General features: G+C 42.7%; 1 protein-coding gene across 1 annotated transcript in view; it reads right to left on the bottom strand.

Annotated features, from left to right (window-relative positions):
• Positions 1-19,664, bottom strand: part of LOC124742380 — a 145,770-nt gene that overhangs the window by 77,007 nt on the left and 49,099 nt on the right. Inside the window, exon 4 of the mRNA XM_047248802.1 lies at positions 5,980-6,148. Within this exon, the coding sequence (XP_047104758.1) occupies positions 5,987-6,148 (162 nt within the window). The 3' untranslated portion in view covers positions 5,980-5,986. The remainder of the gene's footprint in view (positions 1-5,979; positions 6,149-19,664) is intronic.

Here is a 19,664-nt window from a genome sequence, read left to right as displayed (position 1 = left end):
AAAAGAGAGAGAGATGGCACGAACATGAGCCACGCACCGCTCAGTGGGAATGACCACAGTGTCCGCCCCATCCACCTGGGACATCGGCATCCCACATGATAGAACAGAAATCCGGGATACCTTCATCACAGCCAGCGAAACCAAAGCAGATGTTTACGTCACGACAGAAGCTGTTGCCAGAGACAAAAACAGAACATCGTGTCTCAGCCACTGTCGCCAAAGCCTACTACCGGAGCAGCGTGGATCGACCGCAGCACCAGTGGTCGAGATCAGCAAGCGAACTATTTTCCTACACCATTCACGCGATAGAAAATAGTTGCATGAGATCCATTCACCAACTGGCCTTATGAGCTGGCACACTTATGGCCAGAAGGCAGTTCGATATGCTGCCTGGATTTGTATGGACCTGCCATCCCATCCACAACATCCACACAACTCGTCTGCTGGTAGTCGCAGATTGTCAGGAGTGATAGCTTCGGACTGTGACTCAAGAGTGTCGTGTATTGGTGGTCTGGCCTTCCTTGACAGCTTTGTCGTAATACTGTGCTGACCACTCTCTAGTAGCTTGTTCAAAAATGTTCAAATGTGTGTGAAATCTTATGGGACTTAACTGCTAAGGTCATCAGTCCCTAAGCTTACACACTACTTACCCTAACTTATCCTAAGGACAAACACACACACCCATGCCCGAGGGAGGACTCGAACCTCCGCCGGGACGAGCCGCACAGTCCATGACTGTAGCGCCTGAGACCGCGCGCCAGTAATTTGTTTCCGTGTTTTTTTTTTTGGTAGACTTACTCGATCGAGAGACATGGGAGGAAAACATTTTATTTTGTTATTCTTCTGTTATAACATCCGAAGTAGGATCCATACTTCGTTTCTTGCTTAAATTGTGTTTTGATACTACTTAGTCGACATTTGCAATGTTCTCGTTTATTGGTTTTTCGCAATAAAAACAGATTGAGGAATATCGTTCGCATTTTATTTCTGCAATTGCAGATACAGCACTCACCAAGCACGACTCATGGCCCATCTTCACAGCTTTCCTTTCGCCAGAGCTTCATCCAGTTATTTCCATACGTCACAGAAGCTCTCTCGCGAAATTTGTAGGACTAGCACTCCTGGCTGAAGTGATATTGCAGAGACTTGGCTTAGGCACAGCCTGGGAGATATTTCCAAAATAAAATTTTGGGTCTGCTGTGGAGTGTGCGCTGATAATGAAACTTCCTTGCAGATTAAAAGTGTGTGCCAGGCCGAGAATCGAACTCGACAACTTGGCCTACTGCAATCAAGTGCTCACCTGCGAGTTACCCAAGCACTAACTATGACCAGAGCTCACAGATTTATATCAGCCCATATGTCATCTCCCACCATTCAAAATTCACAGAACCACTCCTGCGAAGCTTGCATATGTAGCACTCCTGGAAGGAAGGAAATTGCAGAGAAATGGCTTAGCAAAAGCCAAGGGGATGATACTGGAATGAAATTTTCACTCTGCAGCAGAGTGGGTGCTGTTCTGAAACTTCCTGAGAGGTTATAATTGTGTCACAGACAAAGACGTGAAAAGTGGATCTTTGTCCTTCGTGGATAAGTAATCACCATCTGAGCTAGCCAAGCAAGGCTCGGGATCCTTCCGAACAGCTCGCTTCAGCCAGTTACTTATTTCCTAACTCATAAATTTCACAGAAAGTCTCCTGCGAATCATGCAGTACTAACAAATCTGGAAAAAAGGATATAGCAGAGAGATATCTTAGCCACATAGCATGGGGGGATATTTCTCGAATGAAATTCAATGGACGTCTAAAACTGTGATCTAGGCCAAGACTCGAACTCGGTTTCGTGATTGGTCACATGTTACCTTACTCCGCCAAAACTCACGACTGGTCTCACTGCTTTACTTTTGTCAGGACCTCATTTTGTATCTTCCAGATCTCACAGAAAATCTCCTGAGAAACATGCAGGACTAGCACGCCTGAAAAGAAGACACTACAGCGACTTGGCCTAGCCAGAGGCTGGGGCACGTTTCCAGAATGAAATTTTCGGTCGACAGCGGATTGTGCGCTGGTATGACACTTCCTAGCACATTGAAACAGTGTGTTGAACCTATAATCGATCACGGGAGATTTAGCTTTTGTTGTGACTTGGCAAGACAGCCAAGCCACTAGGAGAGGAAGCCGAAAGGCACGCGTTTAAGCTCACGCAGGCTGGCGTGAGGTCTGGAACAGGTAAGGGAATTTATAGTAGCAAAGAACGTAAGTAACTACTGGAATACTTAACTTTAATTCATAATTGGTGAACATCGGTCTGACGGTACATGTACCACAAGATACATAGCAAATGATAATGGCGCCTTGCTAGGTCGTAGCAAATGACGTAGCTGAAGGCTAGGCTAACTATCGTCTCGGCAAATGAGAACGTAATTTGTCAGTGAACCATCGCTAGCAAAGTCGGCTGTACAACTGGGGCGAGTGCTAGGAAGTCTCTCTAGACCTGCCGTGTGGCGGCGCTCGGTCTGCAATCACTGATAGTGGCGACACGTGGATCCGACGTATACTAGCGGACCGCGGCCGATTTAAAGGCTACCACCTAGCAAATGTGGTGTCTGGCGGTGACACCACAGCTTTCACGGTCAAGTGCTCACCAATTGAGGTACACATCCTTGACTAACTACCCATTCTCACAACTTTACTTATGCCACTACGTCAACTCGTACTTTTCAAATCTCACAGAAGCTGTCTCACGAAACCTGCAGGACTAGCACTCCAGCGAGATAAGACAGTGCAGACACATGGTTTAGCCACAAATTGTGGAATGTTTCTAGACAGAAATTTTTGCTATGCAGGGGAGTGTGCACCGATATAAAGCGCCTTCGTAGATTAAAACTGTGTGCTGGACCGACACCAATCCCGGGTCCTTTGCTATTTACAGGTGGGTCCTCATCTGTTGTCTTACCCCATCACAACTTATGACCGTCTTCGCAGTTTTACTTCCACAAGTACCTCATCTCCTACTTCACAGAAGCTCCTTGGAAAACATGCAGAACTATACTTGTAGAAGAAACAAATTATTGCAGCTATATGGCTTACCCACAGCCTAGCAGATGTTTCCTAAATTAAATTATCTCTCTTCGGCGGGTTTTGCGCCGATGAAAAACCTACACGGAAATAATAATTGTTTTCCGCACCGAGACTCGAAATAGTGACATTTACCTTAAGACGGCAAGTGCTCACCAGCCGAGCTATCCTAGTGCCACTCACGACCATTGCTTACAGCTTTACTTCCACCAGTATCTTACCTCAGAGCTCCCAGACTTCACAGAAGCTCTCCTGCGGAACTTACAGGTCTAACACGACTGCAAGAAAGGTTGCTACACAGGCATAGCTTTGACACAGTTGGAGATTAATTTTAATTTTAATAAACAACAGCCTCAGTTGCAACGTTTACCTATATTTACCTAAGTTTCAGTTGGGATAACCCAACCTTCTTCAGAATAAAAGTAACTACCGTTTGTCCATAGTGGACATCGTCAAGCTAAAATTACAAATACATAAATTATCGTCAGACTGTAAAAACTTATCTGAAACTGCCTCGGCCCCACTTCGCGACCGCGATGCCGCAGCCACGAGTGCTGTATTGCTGGAGAATTCTATGAAGTTTGGAAGGTACAGAATGAGATACTGGCGGGAGAATATCTGTGAGGATGGGTCAGGAGCCGTGTTTGGTTAGCTGACTTGTTGAGGAGATGCTCGCGAAAGGCAGAAGTCCCGAAGTCGGGTCTCCGTCAGGAAGTTCTATATCATCATTTTGGAAACTCCCTCCACTCCTAGCCTATGGCATGTCTCTAAAATATCCTTTCTTACGGGACTGCTAGGTATGCAAGATGAGGTGCTGTCGGAGGTAAAGCTGTGGGGACAGGCAGTGAGTCTTGCTTGGGTAGCTCAGCTGGTGAGCACTTGCCCACACAAATCAAAAGTCGCGAGTTCGAGTGCACAGAGATTTAATCTGCAAGCAAGTTTCACTGTGCCTTACGTTAACGATGCTACTTTAAAAAATTTAATTATCATTGACTTATGAAATCAGTATTTCAATCTTAGTAAACAGTGCTAAAAATGTGGATCTTTTAAAAGCAATATTGTTTCGTGATTGAAATGCAAATTAACCCTTCTTTTACCCCTCAGAAAATTTCATTTACCGCTCAGGAAGTAATTACCACCCCGGCTAGGAACCATTGCCCTAAGGGCATACAGACAGCAGTAACCTTCATGTAATTGGTAGAGTACAAATTTTAAACTTATAAGTCGATTCAGTCAAATGATATGACTATTTATGTCATATGTTTTGATAATGGGAAACTAATTCATCAAAAGCAATACGGTACTTTACGTTGACCTAGAATCATGAAATTTGGCAAGAAGCAAGGTCTCACGGTACAAATGAAACAAAAAATATCTTAAAATTGTGAAAGTGCAGTTATATCACGCAAACAATCTTTTGCTCTTAGAATATGGATTGCATTGATAATCCTTCAAAAATGTAACAGACAAACATTACTGGATGCAAAAAAAAAAAAAAATGTAAGTTGTAGTCATGTTTCAGTAAGTAGATAAAATACATTTTATTAAAGCTTCTATATCTAACATATATAAACTTAAGTCCCTTAGTCGTTTCCTTTTGTATCTTCGGGCTAGTCATAGGAGCTAATGTATAAGTTATGATACGGTCTTGGAATTCCCGCGACCAATATCTATATCGAAAGCAGGGGAAAATCGTTGAGATTCTCGATTCCCATTATGGATGAAGTGTACAGGATGATCGTTAATAAAACCGACGATCTGCAGGGCTGGATTCCTGACCGGAAATGGAGTAAAAGAGGTCTCATGAACATGTGTTCAATAACAGGAGGTGTGTCTGTAATGACAACAAATCGTCCCAGGATACGTTACAAAGCTGTATCCCATCCACGGCACAACAGATGTTCAAAGTGGTCGCTATAGTATTGCAGGTGATAGGGACAGTAACGGCTGTCATGCAGGAAACACGTAATCGAACTTCGGCTAACACCATGCTGGTTGAGCGCTAGCCTGGGGTTTGTACTAGGGTTCGTCTCAACATCCTGTAGAAACCAGCTCACCACGTCCTCTGCTTCCCTGCACGTTCGTCTGTCTCAGACGCTCCTTGATCACACAAACGCCCAAAAATGGCTTGAAATTTTGTGTGATGTGATTGGCGTCTGTGAGGGGACGTTTTTTTGTATAGCTGTGCTGCTTGTCGTCCGTTTCCATGTGCTTGGCCGTACACAAACACCATTTCGGCTTGTTCCTGACATGAGTATCGGACCATTCTGCTGCTTACAGTACGCCGCGTCTATCACACAGCCTGCAATGCACAAAGAACGCACGGCACGTGGTTAGAGGAACTGTCATCCGTGAGCACCATCTGTCACGTAAAGGATGCATATCAGGACACAAGTTTATAGGACCATTTTCCTTCCACTTCCAGTCATGAATCCGTCCCGTCCACCTTGCATATACACACCTGTATTAAGTTTGCACAGAACTCTCAGTGCACGAGTCCTACTCGCATCTGACCACTTTCTTAAAAATAATAGCATTAAAGCGTGACATTGTGGTAGACGTTACGGCTACTGATAATGCATGAACAATTTCTTTCTCGCATAGCCCACCCACCACAATCACACTTTGGACTTTATAGAACTGGTGTATGACAGTAAGAATGAGACGCATACAGTTATATAAATAAACAGCTCATTAAATCCCTTCTCCGAGTTGTAAGTGGTTCCTGCAATAGACCATAAATAGACACTCAGGAGGTTAAAACAACTGCATGGCTAACGTAACGAAAGAACGGCCTCCAAACACATTTGTCATTTTGGTATTTGGCGCACTTAGCATACTTATTACAGACAGTGTATGCTTATGAATAATACACAATCCATATAATGCATACGGATCAACATACCTGCTATCTATGAAGGGATCTCCCTGACATAGACACGAAGCTCCAGACAACCTAACGGATTATCATCTTTGGATTGTTTCACCATTAACCTGAAATGACCATACGGCAATTCAGGAAAGTTAACAAGTTTTAGCCTCATCGGTTTGAAGTTCACCATTTGGTAGGTACCCTGCAAACAGGTCACAAGGTCAGACTTATTATACTCTCTACGTTATATCTTGTTAAGTGATTAAAATGAAAAACAACATACAACCACCGGACTCTGATGCAAATATTGCTGTATATTGACTTATTCACCATTACAAGTAACATAAAAATATATAACTCTGCACTGTACGTATACCTTATAAACAATGAGACGCCTGAGACGCTGCATCCTAATTGCGTCCAAGATAATGAAGTATATAGTTATTACAATGGAATGAATACCCCTGCCTCCATACAGGCGTTGATATTAGTCAACGTGGCCAGATGAAAATGTGTGCCCCTTCCAGGACTCGAACCTGGGATCTCTTGCTTACATGGCAGACGCTCTATCCATCTGAGCCACAGAGGACACAGAGCAAAGTGCGACTGCGGGACTCATCTTTGGCACGCCTTACGTGAAACCCACATTCCCAACTTATTGTCCCGTACTATACTCATAGTGCCCCTGCCCATTATACTCATTACTCGCGGCTTTTTGCCGATTCCCTTATGAGTCCAGGCACTGTGCATCCGCACAGAAGAAGAAGGTCAAATGGCCGGTGAGCCATATATATATATATATATATATATATATATATATATATATATATATATATATATAAAGCTCTCCTCTAGACAAAGGAAGACGTACGCGAAGTACTCCATTTCTGTCTCACATCTTCGACACAAATCGAGTCTTCAGTTTCATATAGCATTCACGAAGCAATTGTTACCTTACGTTTCATGTTACTCCTGTTCGAAATGCATGTATATGGATTCTCAGGGAGAGGGCAGTCTTAGGATATTTTTAGTTGGTTAGTATATAAGATGCACAAATACTTTCGTAGGAAATCAAACAGCACATGGGTATGTCAGTAATATGACCGTATGCATAAGAAAAACTCGGAAAAAATATGAAAAATGACATAAAATCTTTAAAATTGGAGGGAAATCTGATATAATTACGAAAAATTAATGTAAAATAGGTAAAAACTGAGGGAAATACGAAGAACTACGTAACATCGCGAAAACCCAGTAAAATTACGGAAATTGACTGAGAATACATAAAATTAGGAAAGAATACCATGACATGAGTAGTGAGCAAAATCAATTAAACTGCGTTTTCTGGAGCAGGTGAGTAGAATGATACTAAATATACATTACTTAATAGGGGAAAGAGTTGGCTTTCTAGAGATGTGACGTCAAAGCGAAAAGGAAATATTATTCCGCACATGATCAACAGAAACTAACATCGGACCATGACTTTTGTGTGCAAAAGGAAAGTTACCAGAGGAAGCGGTAAACTGCGATAAGACTGCTACTGTTTCATCATACGCGTTTCCGGCAGCAGACGGTCATTTTATAGGACTGTTGTGCGTCATACAATTGTGGAAACCTATGTTGTTACAAAGAATCGATGTTTTCTTTGGAGTGAAAGATGGTAGTTTCATCACTTAGCAGTTTTTCGCCATAGTTTATCGTAGAGAAACTTGCAGAGAGAATGTACGTCATGCACGGGAAATACATCTCTTAAATTAGAATACTGACAGCGTTGCATTCCACGTGACTAACAGGTCGGAAACCGCGCGGCTCTTGCATTATAGGGTGTTTAAGTGCAGAATCGTTTACCTTTTCGAATGTGTTTATGTTCCACTATAATTTCTCTGTTTCCGATATCTTACTGGTATCGATACCAAACACCAGAACAATAATACAGAATTGACAGCACAGTCGATTTACGTAAAATGATTTGGAGTCTTACTAATTTTACACGATCAAAACGACCATTTTACTGTCATCCTGCATAAAAAGCAGTCTTGGTTCTACAGGCACACACAAGAGTATTATTTATTAAATTTTACTACACATTGATCTTGCCAAAAGCCGAGAAACGATTCTTCTTAGTGTTCTAGCTCTCTGGGGCACTCTGGGATGCTCTCTGGGGCACTCTGGGATGCTGTCTGGGGCACTCTGGGATGCTGTCTGGGGCACTCTGGGATGCTGTCTGGGGCACTCTGGGATGCTGTCTGGGGCACTCTGGGATGCTCTCTGGGGCACTCTGGGTTGCTGTCTGGGGCACTCTGGGATGCTGTCTGGGGCACTCTGGGATGCTCTCTGGGCGTGTTTTTGTTGATCTCTGTTCACACTCTGATTATGTATTCTTAAGTTTTTGATCCTTTATTTCTTATTTTTTTTACTTTAATGTTCACTATAAAGTTGCGAACTATCCTTATCTATCTCGTGAGATTTTTTTTTTTTAAAGTCTGCCTCAACTTTACGTTTAAACTCTTATCTTTTATATCTATAAATTAATTATTTATTATATATAATCAATCTGTGGGTTTCAGGGGTTCCGACCCCTGGGGAGGTGGGTGGGTGTTAACGGATGGCTGTGTGCGCCGGTGGAAGCGATAGCTAGCGTACAATAGACATTATTCTTGAGTTGGAGCAATAATCAGGGGTTTATTTCATTGTAGCGATATTTTTTAAGGAAATTTTAATCTCCCATCTACACAGGAAGAGATAAACCTCGTAATAAAATCAGATGTATTACCAAATTTATGAAGTGATACATAGAATCAAATAAACTGCACTGTTACCATAAGAGACTTCGTATTTGGCGAGGCATTTAGTTACTTAAAGGGAATCCGAAAGTGAGAAGGCATCCCGTGACAGAGGTAGATCTTGGTATTCAGTAATAAGCCAAAAGCGAGTTTAATATTCTAGTCTTGTGATGGGTGATGTAACAAATACTAAGCTGATAAATTTTCGTCAGAGTCCTCATCTGTTCATGTAAATATCTTATAATTTAAAATCTGTAACTTTCCGGTGTCTTCAGGTCTCTTCCACGCATACAGCCTCCTTTCATGATTGTTAAACCAAATGTTAGCTGTGATTAAATTATGCATGTGTTAAGCTCCACCAGTCGGCTTCCTATTTCATTCCTTTCCCCTCGTCCATATTCACCTATAATTATTTCCTAATGTTCCTTTTCCTACTATTGAATGTCAGTTCCCCATCACAATTAAATTTAGGTCCCCCTTAACAATCTGAATAATGTCTGTTATCAGAAATTTCTTCAATCTCTTCATCATCTGCGGAGATAGTTGGCATGTAACCTTATACTACTTTGGAGGTTGTTGGCTTTGTGTCTGTCTTGACTACAACAGTGCTTTCACTATGGTGTTCATAATAGCTTACCCTCATTCCCATTTTCTTATTCATTATTAAATCTACTACTGCGTTACCCCTGTTTGATTCTGTATATCTTAACCTGTATTCATCTGACCCGAAGGCTTGTTCCTCCCATCACCGAACATCACCAATACCATCGTATCTAACTTACTAACCAGTTCCCTTTTTAAGTTTTCTAATGTACCTGCCCAATTAACGGGTCTAACATTCCACGCTCCAATCCGTAGAATGACAATTTTTTTCTCCTAATGATGACTTCATCCTGAGTAGTCCCTGCCCAGAGAACCGAATAGGGTGCAATGAGGATCGACTGAAAAGTAGTGCCTTCATCTTCGTAACTCTTCAACACTTGGCAGCATCGGTATACGGCAGGTACTGGCTTGTTTCGTAGCTTCTTCTCTACAGCTCCAGTTGCCGGGAAGTCCTAGCATTGAACAGTTGTGTTGTTACAGTGTAAAGTATGGAACCTTGCGCAGACGATCGGTCAATGCGATTTAAGCAACGTGCAGTCATTGAATTCTTGACAGCAGAAGGTGTCACCCCAAAGGAGATTCATCAGAGAATGAAAGCAGTTTCCGTGATCGTCTTGATGTGAGTACTGTGCGTCGTTGGGAGAGTATGTTTAAAGACGTTGACGTGGGAACATCTGACCTGCGTGACAACCAAAGAGTTGGATGTCCTCTGTCAGCAACCACCGAGTTTCACAAGCAAAATGTTGACAGATTGATTCAGGACGATCGTCGTGTCACTCAGAGAGAAATTGCAAGCACAATCGGCATTTCACAAGAAAGTGTTGGTCACATTAATGCTTTTCTTGGCTATCGGAAGATCTATGCACAGTGGGTACCCCGGATTTAATACTGTAAGGTTTTCATATGTTTTCTGTCATTATAAATAATTCACCTTTGCTGTACCGGGACAAGATGAATGAGCGCGGCACCCAAGTAGGAAATAACATCCTTGACGTTGTATTGAATGTAATCTATGGTGCACTTCTTGGGCACTCAGTTGTGCTGCGCTGAAGCAGTCGTATTTAAGGCATAGTAACGAACAGCTGAGTTTTAAGACGTGGAAATTGGACGTTTGTGAATCCGACAGAGTTGTGTGGCATACATTATTATGCAGATGAAAATTTATTTGTAAACATATGCTACTGATTCTACTGCTGACAGGATTTTTTGGAAGGATTTTTCAAGGTAACCAATGGATGTTCAAGAACAAAATGTTTATTCGTCAGAACTTTGTCCCTCAGATAACTTATAACATTCATAATTGTTATTTATCTGATCTCTTTGTTTTCATTTGGTCACGAATAGCGCAACTGGTTGGAGTGTCTGTGATTTCTGTAATGAGATAACTTAGTAATTGTTAGAGTCTTCTTAGGCTGTATAGTTGTTTTTAGCACTAATCACAGTTTCATTTTTCAAGAACGACTTTCTTTAAAGTAAAACTCTCTTTCATCATTCTTAGTAAAGTTTTCAACATTTTGTCTGGTGTGCATTGTATCTTACGCCATAATCTTACGCCATACGAAGCTACAGATTGTATGTGACAAGCAGGGTTAGAGGACGTTAATAAAGCTTTAAGGAAACTGAAGAATAACAAGGCTCCCGGCACTGATAGCATTTGTGCTAAAATGTGGAGGAGCAACATTAGAGCAGTCTCTTTTTGAACTTATCACTCTCATAAGAGAATAGGCAAGGACGACAGACGAATGGAATAAAGGAATATTGTGTCCCATACCTTAAAAGGGCGACCGAATCGAATATGGGAACCTCCGTGGAATCACCCTCCTGAACCTGGGTACAAGGTGTTATCTAATATTATTTTTGATCGGCTACTCCCACAGGTGGATAAAGAAATTGGAATATACCAAAGTGGATTTCGACGAAGAAGGGCAACAATAGACCAGATTTTCAAACTGTGCCAAATTTTGGAGAAAACTGTTGAATATAGAATTGGAGCACATCACCTCTTTATTGACTTTAAGGCTGCATACGACAGCGTCAGTAGAAACCGCATTTTAGCATATGCAGATGATGTAGACATCATAGCACAGACAGAACCGGCACTGAAAAAGCTTTTACAGCCTTAATTCAGGCAAGTAAGAAGATGGGTCTCACACTTTCAGTGTTAATGGATACACATTTGATAGAGTTGATAGCTTCAGTTATCTTGGTTCCACAGTCACTTGCTTTCATGACTTCTCAAGTGAAATTATGATTAGGCTGATATAATCAAATAAGGCATATTTCACCTTGATTAATTTATTCCTGTCAGCACTCCTTAGCCGCCCATTAAAACTCACTATTTACAAAACCCTAGTAAGACCAGTTCTGACTCACGCTTCGGAAACCGATGCAAGGCTGATCGACGGATTTGAGAGGAAAGTTGAAACATCTGACTTTCAATAATCCCTAGAAAAGGATGGCCCTGACTAACAGTAACCCATACCTTTCATGAATCACTTACCTCACAAAAATCTTCGTTACTCAAACTACTGCAATACAGCGAGCGCCAATACTGCCAGCTAAATGAAAGATTCTAACTACTGAAGGTACTAACTACTGATAGGCATAGTTAGCAAGTGAAATATTTTGATGGAGAACAAACAATGTATTTACCTTAATAGTGTTCAAAAGTTTTATTCGTGACATCCAGTCTTACAAATTTCCTTTTTCTGACGGACACACGTCCAGGTCGTCCGCTCTCAAAACTCTGGCATCTCTCTCCCCACATCCACCACCGCTGGCGGCTCACTTCCAGCTGCGCAACGCTACGCGCTGTTCACATCCAAGTGCCCACTACTACAATAGCGAATATTCCAACAATGCCAACCAGCCACAGACTGCACACAGCACAGTCAGTGATTTTCATACAGAGTGCTAAGTGGCGTTACCAACATAAAAACCTAAACAGCCCACTTACAAAATTTTGAGGAGAATGATTGGCCCTGTGTATGAGAGAGAACAATGGAGGAAACGGTACAATACAGAATTGTGTACTATATATGCCGATTCTCCTGTAACAATAATCATACGGTCAAGAAGGATAAGATTGGGAGCTCATGTGGTACGAATGGAGGAGTCTGAGGTGATAATGAAGGAGGAGAAAGAGGGCGAGGTCGACATCGAGCAAGATGGCTAGATGGAGAGGAAGAAGACCTATGGAAATTGGGATGCACAATCTGGAGGAGGGTGGCATGGCCGTGATGGATGGCGGAAGCTCGTTGGGAAGGCCAAGGTTCATCCTGGACAGTAGCACCACAGAAGAAGAAGAAGAAGAAGAAGAATCTACCTGCGCGATTAAGGCATGTAACATTCAACTCTCCAATCCGTAGCACGCCATTTTTTTTCTCCTGATGACGACATCCTCCTGAGTAATCCCCGCCTGGAGCCCTGAATGGGGGACTATATTACCTGCGGAATATTCTTCAAATTTCATCATCATTTAACGATACAGCATAGCTTCATGTCCTTATTAAAAATTACAGCTGTGGTTTCCCCTTGCATTCAGCCATTTGTAGAGCCAGTAAGGCACAACGTCAATTGTCCAGACTGTTGGTCCTGCTACTACTGAAGAGGGCGCAGTCCTCGTTAACAGCAATGGTTATGTGCAACCACCAGGTCGAGCACTTCTCTTTACACTGTCCAAGGTATTTGACCGAGTTACACCAAGATTAATCCTTGTCAGCAGTAGTGAGTTAGCTGTTGGGGAACTTGAGCTTGGTAGCGAATAGAATTTTTTGACACTTGTTATGATTGTTTCGCCCTCCACACAGAGCACAGGAAGATTTTGTCCAGATGACTGTAGCTGCCTATCCAGAGAGCTTAGGTTGTGGTAGAGGTTGAATAGCGCAGTATCATCGCCGTATAGGGCAGTTTCACCTTCCATCTACTTGGGTATATCGTTTGCGTGGATGGAGCACAGCCCAGATCGCAGTACTGAACTGGAGATCCTATGACACTCACAATCGGTTTCAGCGGGACCTGTGGTTTATGCACCTTTGGGAGTCCTTAATGTCTGGGTGGATAAGCTTCCGCAGTGCAGAAATGGCAACTAATAGGCAAAAGAGGAAATTCGTTGGCCTACAGAAAGACAGAGGTGAAACATCTGTCGCTGGGAACTCTCGAACTGTGTTCTCCTGCACAAGAGGTGGCCAGATATCTCGCCTGCTTGCTGCAACCACACAGCGGCAGAGCGGACAGTTACATTAAAAACTCGGCGCATTTTATTGAAAAACTGAGGGAGATTAACGTCAGCCCAAGTGATATTCTTGTGAGCTTCGATGTAATGTCTTTGTTTACCATGGCGCCTGTAAACGAAGCTATTTCATATATAGCAGATATTTTTACGACTGACATAGTGGCTTTATTTAAACACTGTGTGACGACAACTTATTTCCAGTACAACAATGAGTTTTACGAACAGATCGACGGGGTGGCGATGGGAAGCCCTCCCAGCCCAGCTGTTGCCAATTTATTTATGGAGATCTTCGAACAGCGAGCGCTGCAGACTGCCAGTAAAAAGCCTGCTAAATGGTACCGCTATGTTGATGACACATTTGTAGTGTGGACGCATGGTGAAGAAGAGTTGGATGTCTTCTTGGTGCATCTGAACAGCATTAACCCGAAGGTACAATTTACGATGGAGAAAGAGAGCAACGGTCAATGCAATTTCCTGGATGTGTCGATAATTAAACTGGTGGATGGGACTCTGGGCCACAAGGTGTAAAGAAAGAACACTCACGCGGGTCAATACCTCCACAAGGAATCTAACCATCATCCTAGGCAAAAAAGAGGAGTCATTAAACCTTGGTGGACACAGCCAACAAAATCTGCGAGCCGACTTACTTACAAGATGAACTGAATCACCTACGATCAGCCTTCATCAAAAACGGATATACCAGCAAGGAAATTGATGAAGCCCTCCATCAAAGAAGAAAAGAAGCCAGAAGTCCAGAGCAACAACGGTCACCTACCGGAAAAGTTTTCCTACCGTTTATTAATAAGGTTACGGACCGCGTCGGGAGAGTTCTGGCCAAGTATGGAAACGAAACAATCTTCAGGCCCACCAAGACGATTAAGGAATATTTAAGAACTGCAAAAGACGCCCGACATCCCCTAGCAACACCCGGGGTATACAAAATTCCATGCAATTGTGATCAAGTATATACTGGAACAACGAAAAGAAGTGTAAACACCCGGTTAGCCGAACATAAAAGAAACTGTCGCTTAGGACACATCGAAAAATCGGCCGTAGCTGAGCATGTTTTTCGAGATGAGAGCGAAGCGTCCTAGCACGAACATCCCATTATCATGCGCGCATGTATAGAGAAGAAATAGAAATTCACAAACACCATAACAATTTTAATAGAAAAGAGGAAGTTTTAAAGTTGGACAAAATATGGATGTCGACGTTGCACCAACAGAATGACAATCGATTACTCTTAATCGAGAATGATGACGCCTTCCAAAGATACGCATACCGTCGGCATCACGTGACGAATGGTGGTGCCCTCCATGCGCTCTATAAATGCGAGAGTACTTGGAGCCTCAGTGGCAGTAGCCGGACGACCTCAGAAGATGTCTCCCGCAGATGGAGACGAAACGTCAGGTGGAAAGTTTATACACCGACCACGGCCTCTCAGCCCGGAAGTTTTAACTGAAGACAACACCGGCCGTGAAAGCCTATATTGTATGATTAAATGCCTTTACGGGGAGGAAGTGTCAGTTTTGGTTCGGCGACTGGAGGGACTGCGCAAGAAGAAAGCACAACAACTGTGTACGCTTACTTTCCTGCTATGCTGCCGGGACACCACAACAGTGGCGAAGTTTCTGAAGGCGAGAAGGTTTCACTCGGCGCAAGCGCACCGTATTTACAACCGCATGGAACTAGCGATGCTACGGGAACGAATTCACAATACGCGGCGAGAACTAGCGGAAATCAGCAGTAAGCTGTTACATCTCCATTTATATATCAGTAACATAATGCAGTGTTATGACTGGAATAAGGTGGACTGTCTAACGTTCAGGACCATGGAGCTCAGTGCAGAAATGGCAACTAATAGGCAAAAGAGGAAATTCGTTGGCCTGCGAAAAGGCAGAGGTGAAACATCAGTCGCTGGCAACTCTCGAATTGTGATTAACAAGTCTGGGAGAGAATTAACAAAATAGGAACATTCAGTTCTGTCGAAAGGAGGCAACTTTGCAGTCACACCACTAAAGGTTCCTACGGAGGACATTATAGCAAATGTGGAGGCAGGAATCAGTTTGTTATCATCACATTCCGCGGATGAAAAAGGTAAGAAATTAAGGAGATGGGACGTAGGTAGGTTGAAGGAACCAGAGATTGTTGAGACTTTCAGACGGAGCATTAAGCAACAATTGACTAGAACGAGGGTAAGCAGTAGAAGCCGAATGGGTAGCTTTGTGAGGTGAAATAATGAAGGCAGTAGAGGATCATACTGCTAAAAACACATGGCTTAATAGAAATCCTTGGCCAATACAAGATATACTGGCTGTAACGGATTAAAGAAGAAAATATAAAAATGCCGTGAATGAAGCAGGCGAAAGGGAATACAAATGTCCAAAAAATGAAATCGGCAAGAAGTGCAAAATGTCTAAGGAAAAATGTAAGGATTTAGAAGCATATTTCATGAGACGGCTAGAAACGATTACAGGAAAATTTAAGAGGCCTTTGGAGAAAAGAGAAGCAGATTTGTGAACGTCAAGAGTTCAGAAGGAAAACCAGTCCTAAGCAAGGAATAGAAAGCTGAAAGATGGATGGAAAACATAGACGGTCTATACAAGGGAGATGAACTGGAAGGCAATACTGTACGAATGGAAAAGAGGGCAGATAAAGATGAGACGGGAGACGATACTGCAACAAAAATGCCACAGAGCGCTGAAAGATCTAACTCGAAACAAGGCTCCAGGAGCATACGACGTTTCATCAGAATTACTAAGAGCCTTGGGAGAGCTAGCCAAGACAAAACTCTTTCGTCTGGTGTATGCCCTCTGACTTAAAGAAATTAAGCATTCCAAATTCAAAGAAAGAAGGAGCCGACAAGTGTGAATATAAGTCTGATACGTCATGATTGCAGAATATTAACACGAAGTCTTTACACGGCAATGGAAAAACGTAGAAGCCGACCTCGAGGCAGATCAGTTTGGGTTCCGGAGAAATGTAGGAAGACGCGACGTAGTATTAACCCTACGACTTATCTTAGAAGATAGGTTTAAGAAATGCTAACAAACGTTTACAGCATTAGCAATATAGAACGCTTTTTACAATGTTAACTATAATACTGTCTTTGGAATTCTGAAGGTAGCAATGTTAAAATACAGAGCGAAAGGCTATTTATAACTTACACACTAACCAGACGGCAATTATAAGAGTCGTGGGGCACGAAAGGGAATCAGTGTCTGAGAAGTGAGTGGGACAGGATTGTATCCTATCGCTAATGTTATTCAAACTGTGCATTGTGAAAGCACTAAAGGAAACAAAAGGAAAGCTTGGAATAGGAATTAAAGTTCATGGAGAATAAATAAAAGTTTGATTTAGGCCGATGACATTGTAATTCTGTCAGCGACAGCAAAGGACTTAGAAGAGCAACTGAACAGAACGGAAGTGTCTCGGAAGGAGGATACAAGATGAACATCAAGAAAAGGAAAACAAGACTAATGGAATCCAATCGAATTAAATCAGGTGAAAAGATATACTTAAAGTAGTATATGTGTTTTGTTATTTTGCCCAAGTAGAGAGAACATAAAATGTAGGCTGCCAGTGGCAAAAGAAGCGTTTCTGAAGAAAATAAATTTGTTAACACCAAGTACAGGTGAATAAATGAGTGTAAGAATGTGTTAACTGTCATATGCATGTGTGAGTACAATGTATATATTGTGTGAATGTGTGAGCGAATGGGAAAAAAATAAAAAAAATAAAAAGTAAAAGAATAAAAAATAAAAAATAATAAAAATAAAATAAAAATAAAAAATAAAAAATGAGAAATAAAAAATTACCACACAGCTAGTGTATTTTTAAATCATTTAAAAGCAGAAAAAAATATGACAACCAAAAAGCTATTGTTTTAATGTCAGTTTTAATTATTGAAGGCGTAGCCGCATGGCTTGAACTTCTATCTTCAGACTGGGCAATCCTTGATGCCCCCATATATTCTGCAGCGCGGCAGGTTAAAGTGTTTAAACATCTTTTCTAAAAGTATTTGTATAGAGTGTAGCCATGTATGGAAGCGAAACGAAAATTTTAAACAGATTAGACTAGACGAGAATAGAAACTTTTGTAATGTGGTGCTACAGAAAAATGCTGAAGATTAAGTGGGTAGATCATGCAACTAGTGAAGCGGTATTAAATAGAATTGGGAGGAAAAGAAATATCCAGCAAAACCTGACTTGAAGGGACCGGTTTATAGAACACGTTCTGAGACAACAAGGAATCACCAATTCAGTTTTGGAGGGAAATGTGAGGGGTAAAACTTGTAGAGGGAAACCAAGAGATTAATATAATAAGATTCAGTAGGGTGTTAGTTGCAGTAGTTATGCGCAGATGAAGAGACTTGCACATGATAGCGTAGCGTGGGGAGGTGCATCAGACCACTCTTCGTACTGAATACCACGTCAGTGTATCCTATCAGCGAGAAGTAGTGCACTATGAGAACACTGTGGCTGTTCTACGATCGATTTCATTCGTCTCTGGTCTCAAGGATGGTTCCTCTTATTTAAAAGACCCCATGTGCTCGTCACACGTAAGCTGCTATCCTAGTTGCCGCTTCCTGCGTGTAGTGCACGCCTGAGCAACTAAGGGCAACGCTACGGTTCTAAGCCTGATAGTGACGATGGAGAAATCCACATTCGATACCATGGCAGAGACGTCGGAGCCCTGGTTTACACCTTAAACTCCGTTTCCATGCTGAGGACTGCGATCGATCCTGGGTGCAACGCTACGTATACTGAGTTTTACATGCACCCCGTGTGCGATGCCAGTTGCCTTCACGAAATCAGTCATCCGCCAGAAGGAACCGAGGATGCTTCAGACTCCAAGCGGCAAGCGTCATCAGTGTATAACGTACTGGCAGCTGTTACTTACGAAAACTTCGACCCACTCACGTTATCTGAGAATCTAATTTGTAGGCTCGGGCCTTCGTTAGCAATCTGTACTCGGGTACCGTGTCAAATGCTTTCCGAAAATCTAGGGATGTGGAATCTGCTTCTTGCCTTTCGTCCATAGTTCGCACGATAACATGCTGGAAAGGAACAAACTGAGTTTCGCACGAGTGATACTTTCTAAATCCGTGCTGATTCGTGGACAGAAGCTTTTTCCGCCTGAAGGAAATTTATTGCATTCGAAATCAGAAAGTGTTTAATAACTCGGCAGAAAACTGATATTACGAGTATTGGTCGCCATTATGTAGGTCAGTTCGCTTACACTTCTTACATACAGAAATAAGGTGAGGTTTTTTCCAGTCGCTAGGGACTTTACGCTGAGCGAGAGATTCGCGAAAAATGCAAGCTAGATAAGGGGTCAGTGCTGCAGAGTACTCTTCGTAAAAAGCGAATTGGGATTCCATCCGTCCGCAGCTCGTGGTCGTGCGGTAGCGTTCTCGCTTCCCGCGCCCGGGTTCTGTTCCCGGCGGGGTCAGGGATTTTCTCTGCCTCGTGATGACTGGGTGCTCTGTGATGTCCTTAGGTTAGTTAGGTTTAAGTAGTTTTAAGTTCTAGGGGACTGATGACCATAGATGTTAAGTCCCATAGTGCTCAGAGGCATTTGAACCATTTGATTCCATCCACTCTTGGGGACTTTTTTGTTTTCAACTATTTCAGTTGCTTCTCTACACAAGGGCTTCCTGTTTCTAAATCCTCCATACGAAAATCTGTGCGTGAGTTACTTCTTAAACTCGAAATTGAAAAACTTCACTTTCCGTTTCAATTGCCACCTCTGAGTGATCGACGAGTGGAAATGGAAATGCCGTGTGGCTAGGGCCTCCCGTCGGGTAGACCGTTCGCCTGGTGCAAGTCTTTCGAGTTGACGCCACTTCGGCAACTTGCGTGTCGATGGGGATGAAATGATGATGAAAGACACACAACACCCAGTCATCACGAGGCAGACAAAATCCCTGGCCCCGCCGGGAATCGAACCCGGGACCCCGTGCGCAGGAAGCGAGAACGCTACCGCAAGACCACGAGCTGCGGACATCGACGAGTGACCGGATAAAAGTCTTCGACTCGCGCTGTGATTTTACGTATCCAGAATTTCTCCTGTGCGCGGCAGCATCTCTTGCTAAG

Source organism: Schistocerca piceifrons, unplaced genomic scaffold (genome assembly GCF_021461385.2).
Source record: "Schistocerca piceifrons isolate TAMUIC-IGC-003096 unplaced genomic scaffold, iqSchPice1.1 HiC_scaffold_2315, whole genome shotgun sequence".
Taxonomy (NCBI): domain Eukaryota; kingdom Metazoa; phylum Arthropoda; class Insecta; order Orthoptera; family Acrididae; genus Schistocerca; species Schistocerca piceifrons.
Note: the sequence above shows the minus strand (reverse complement) of the source record. Positions and strands in the feature narration are given on the sequence as shown.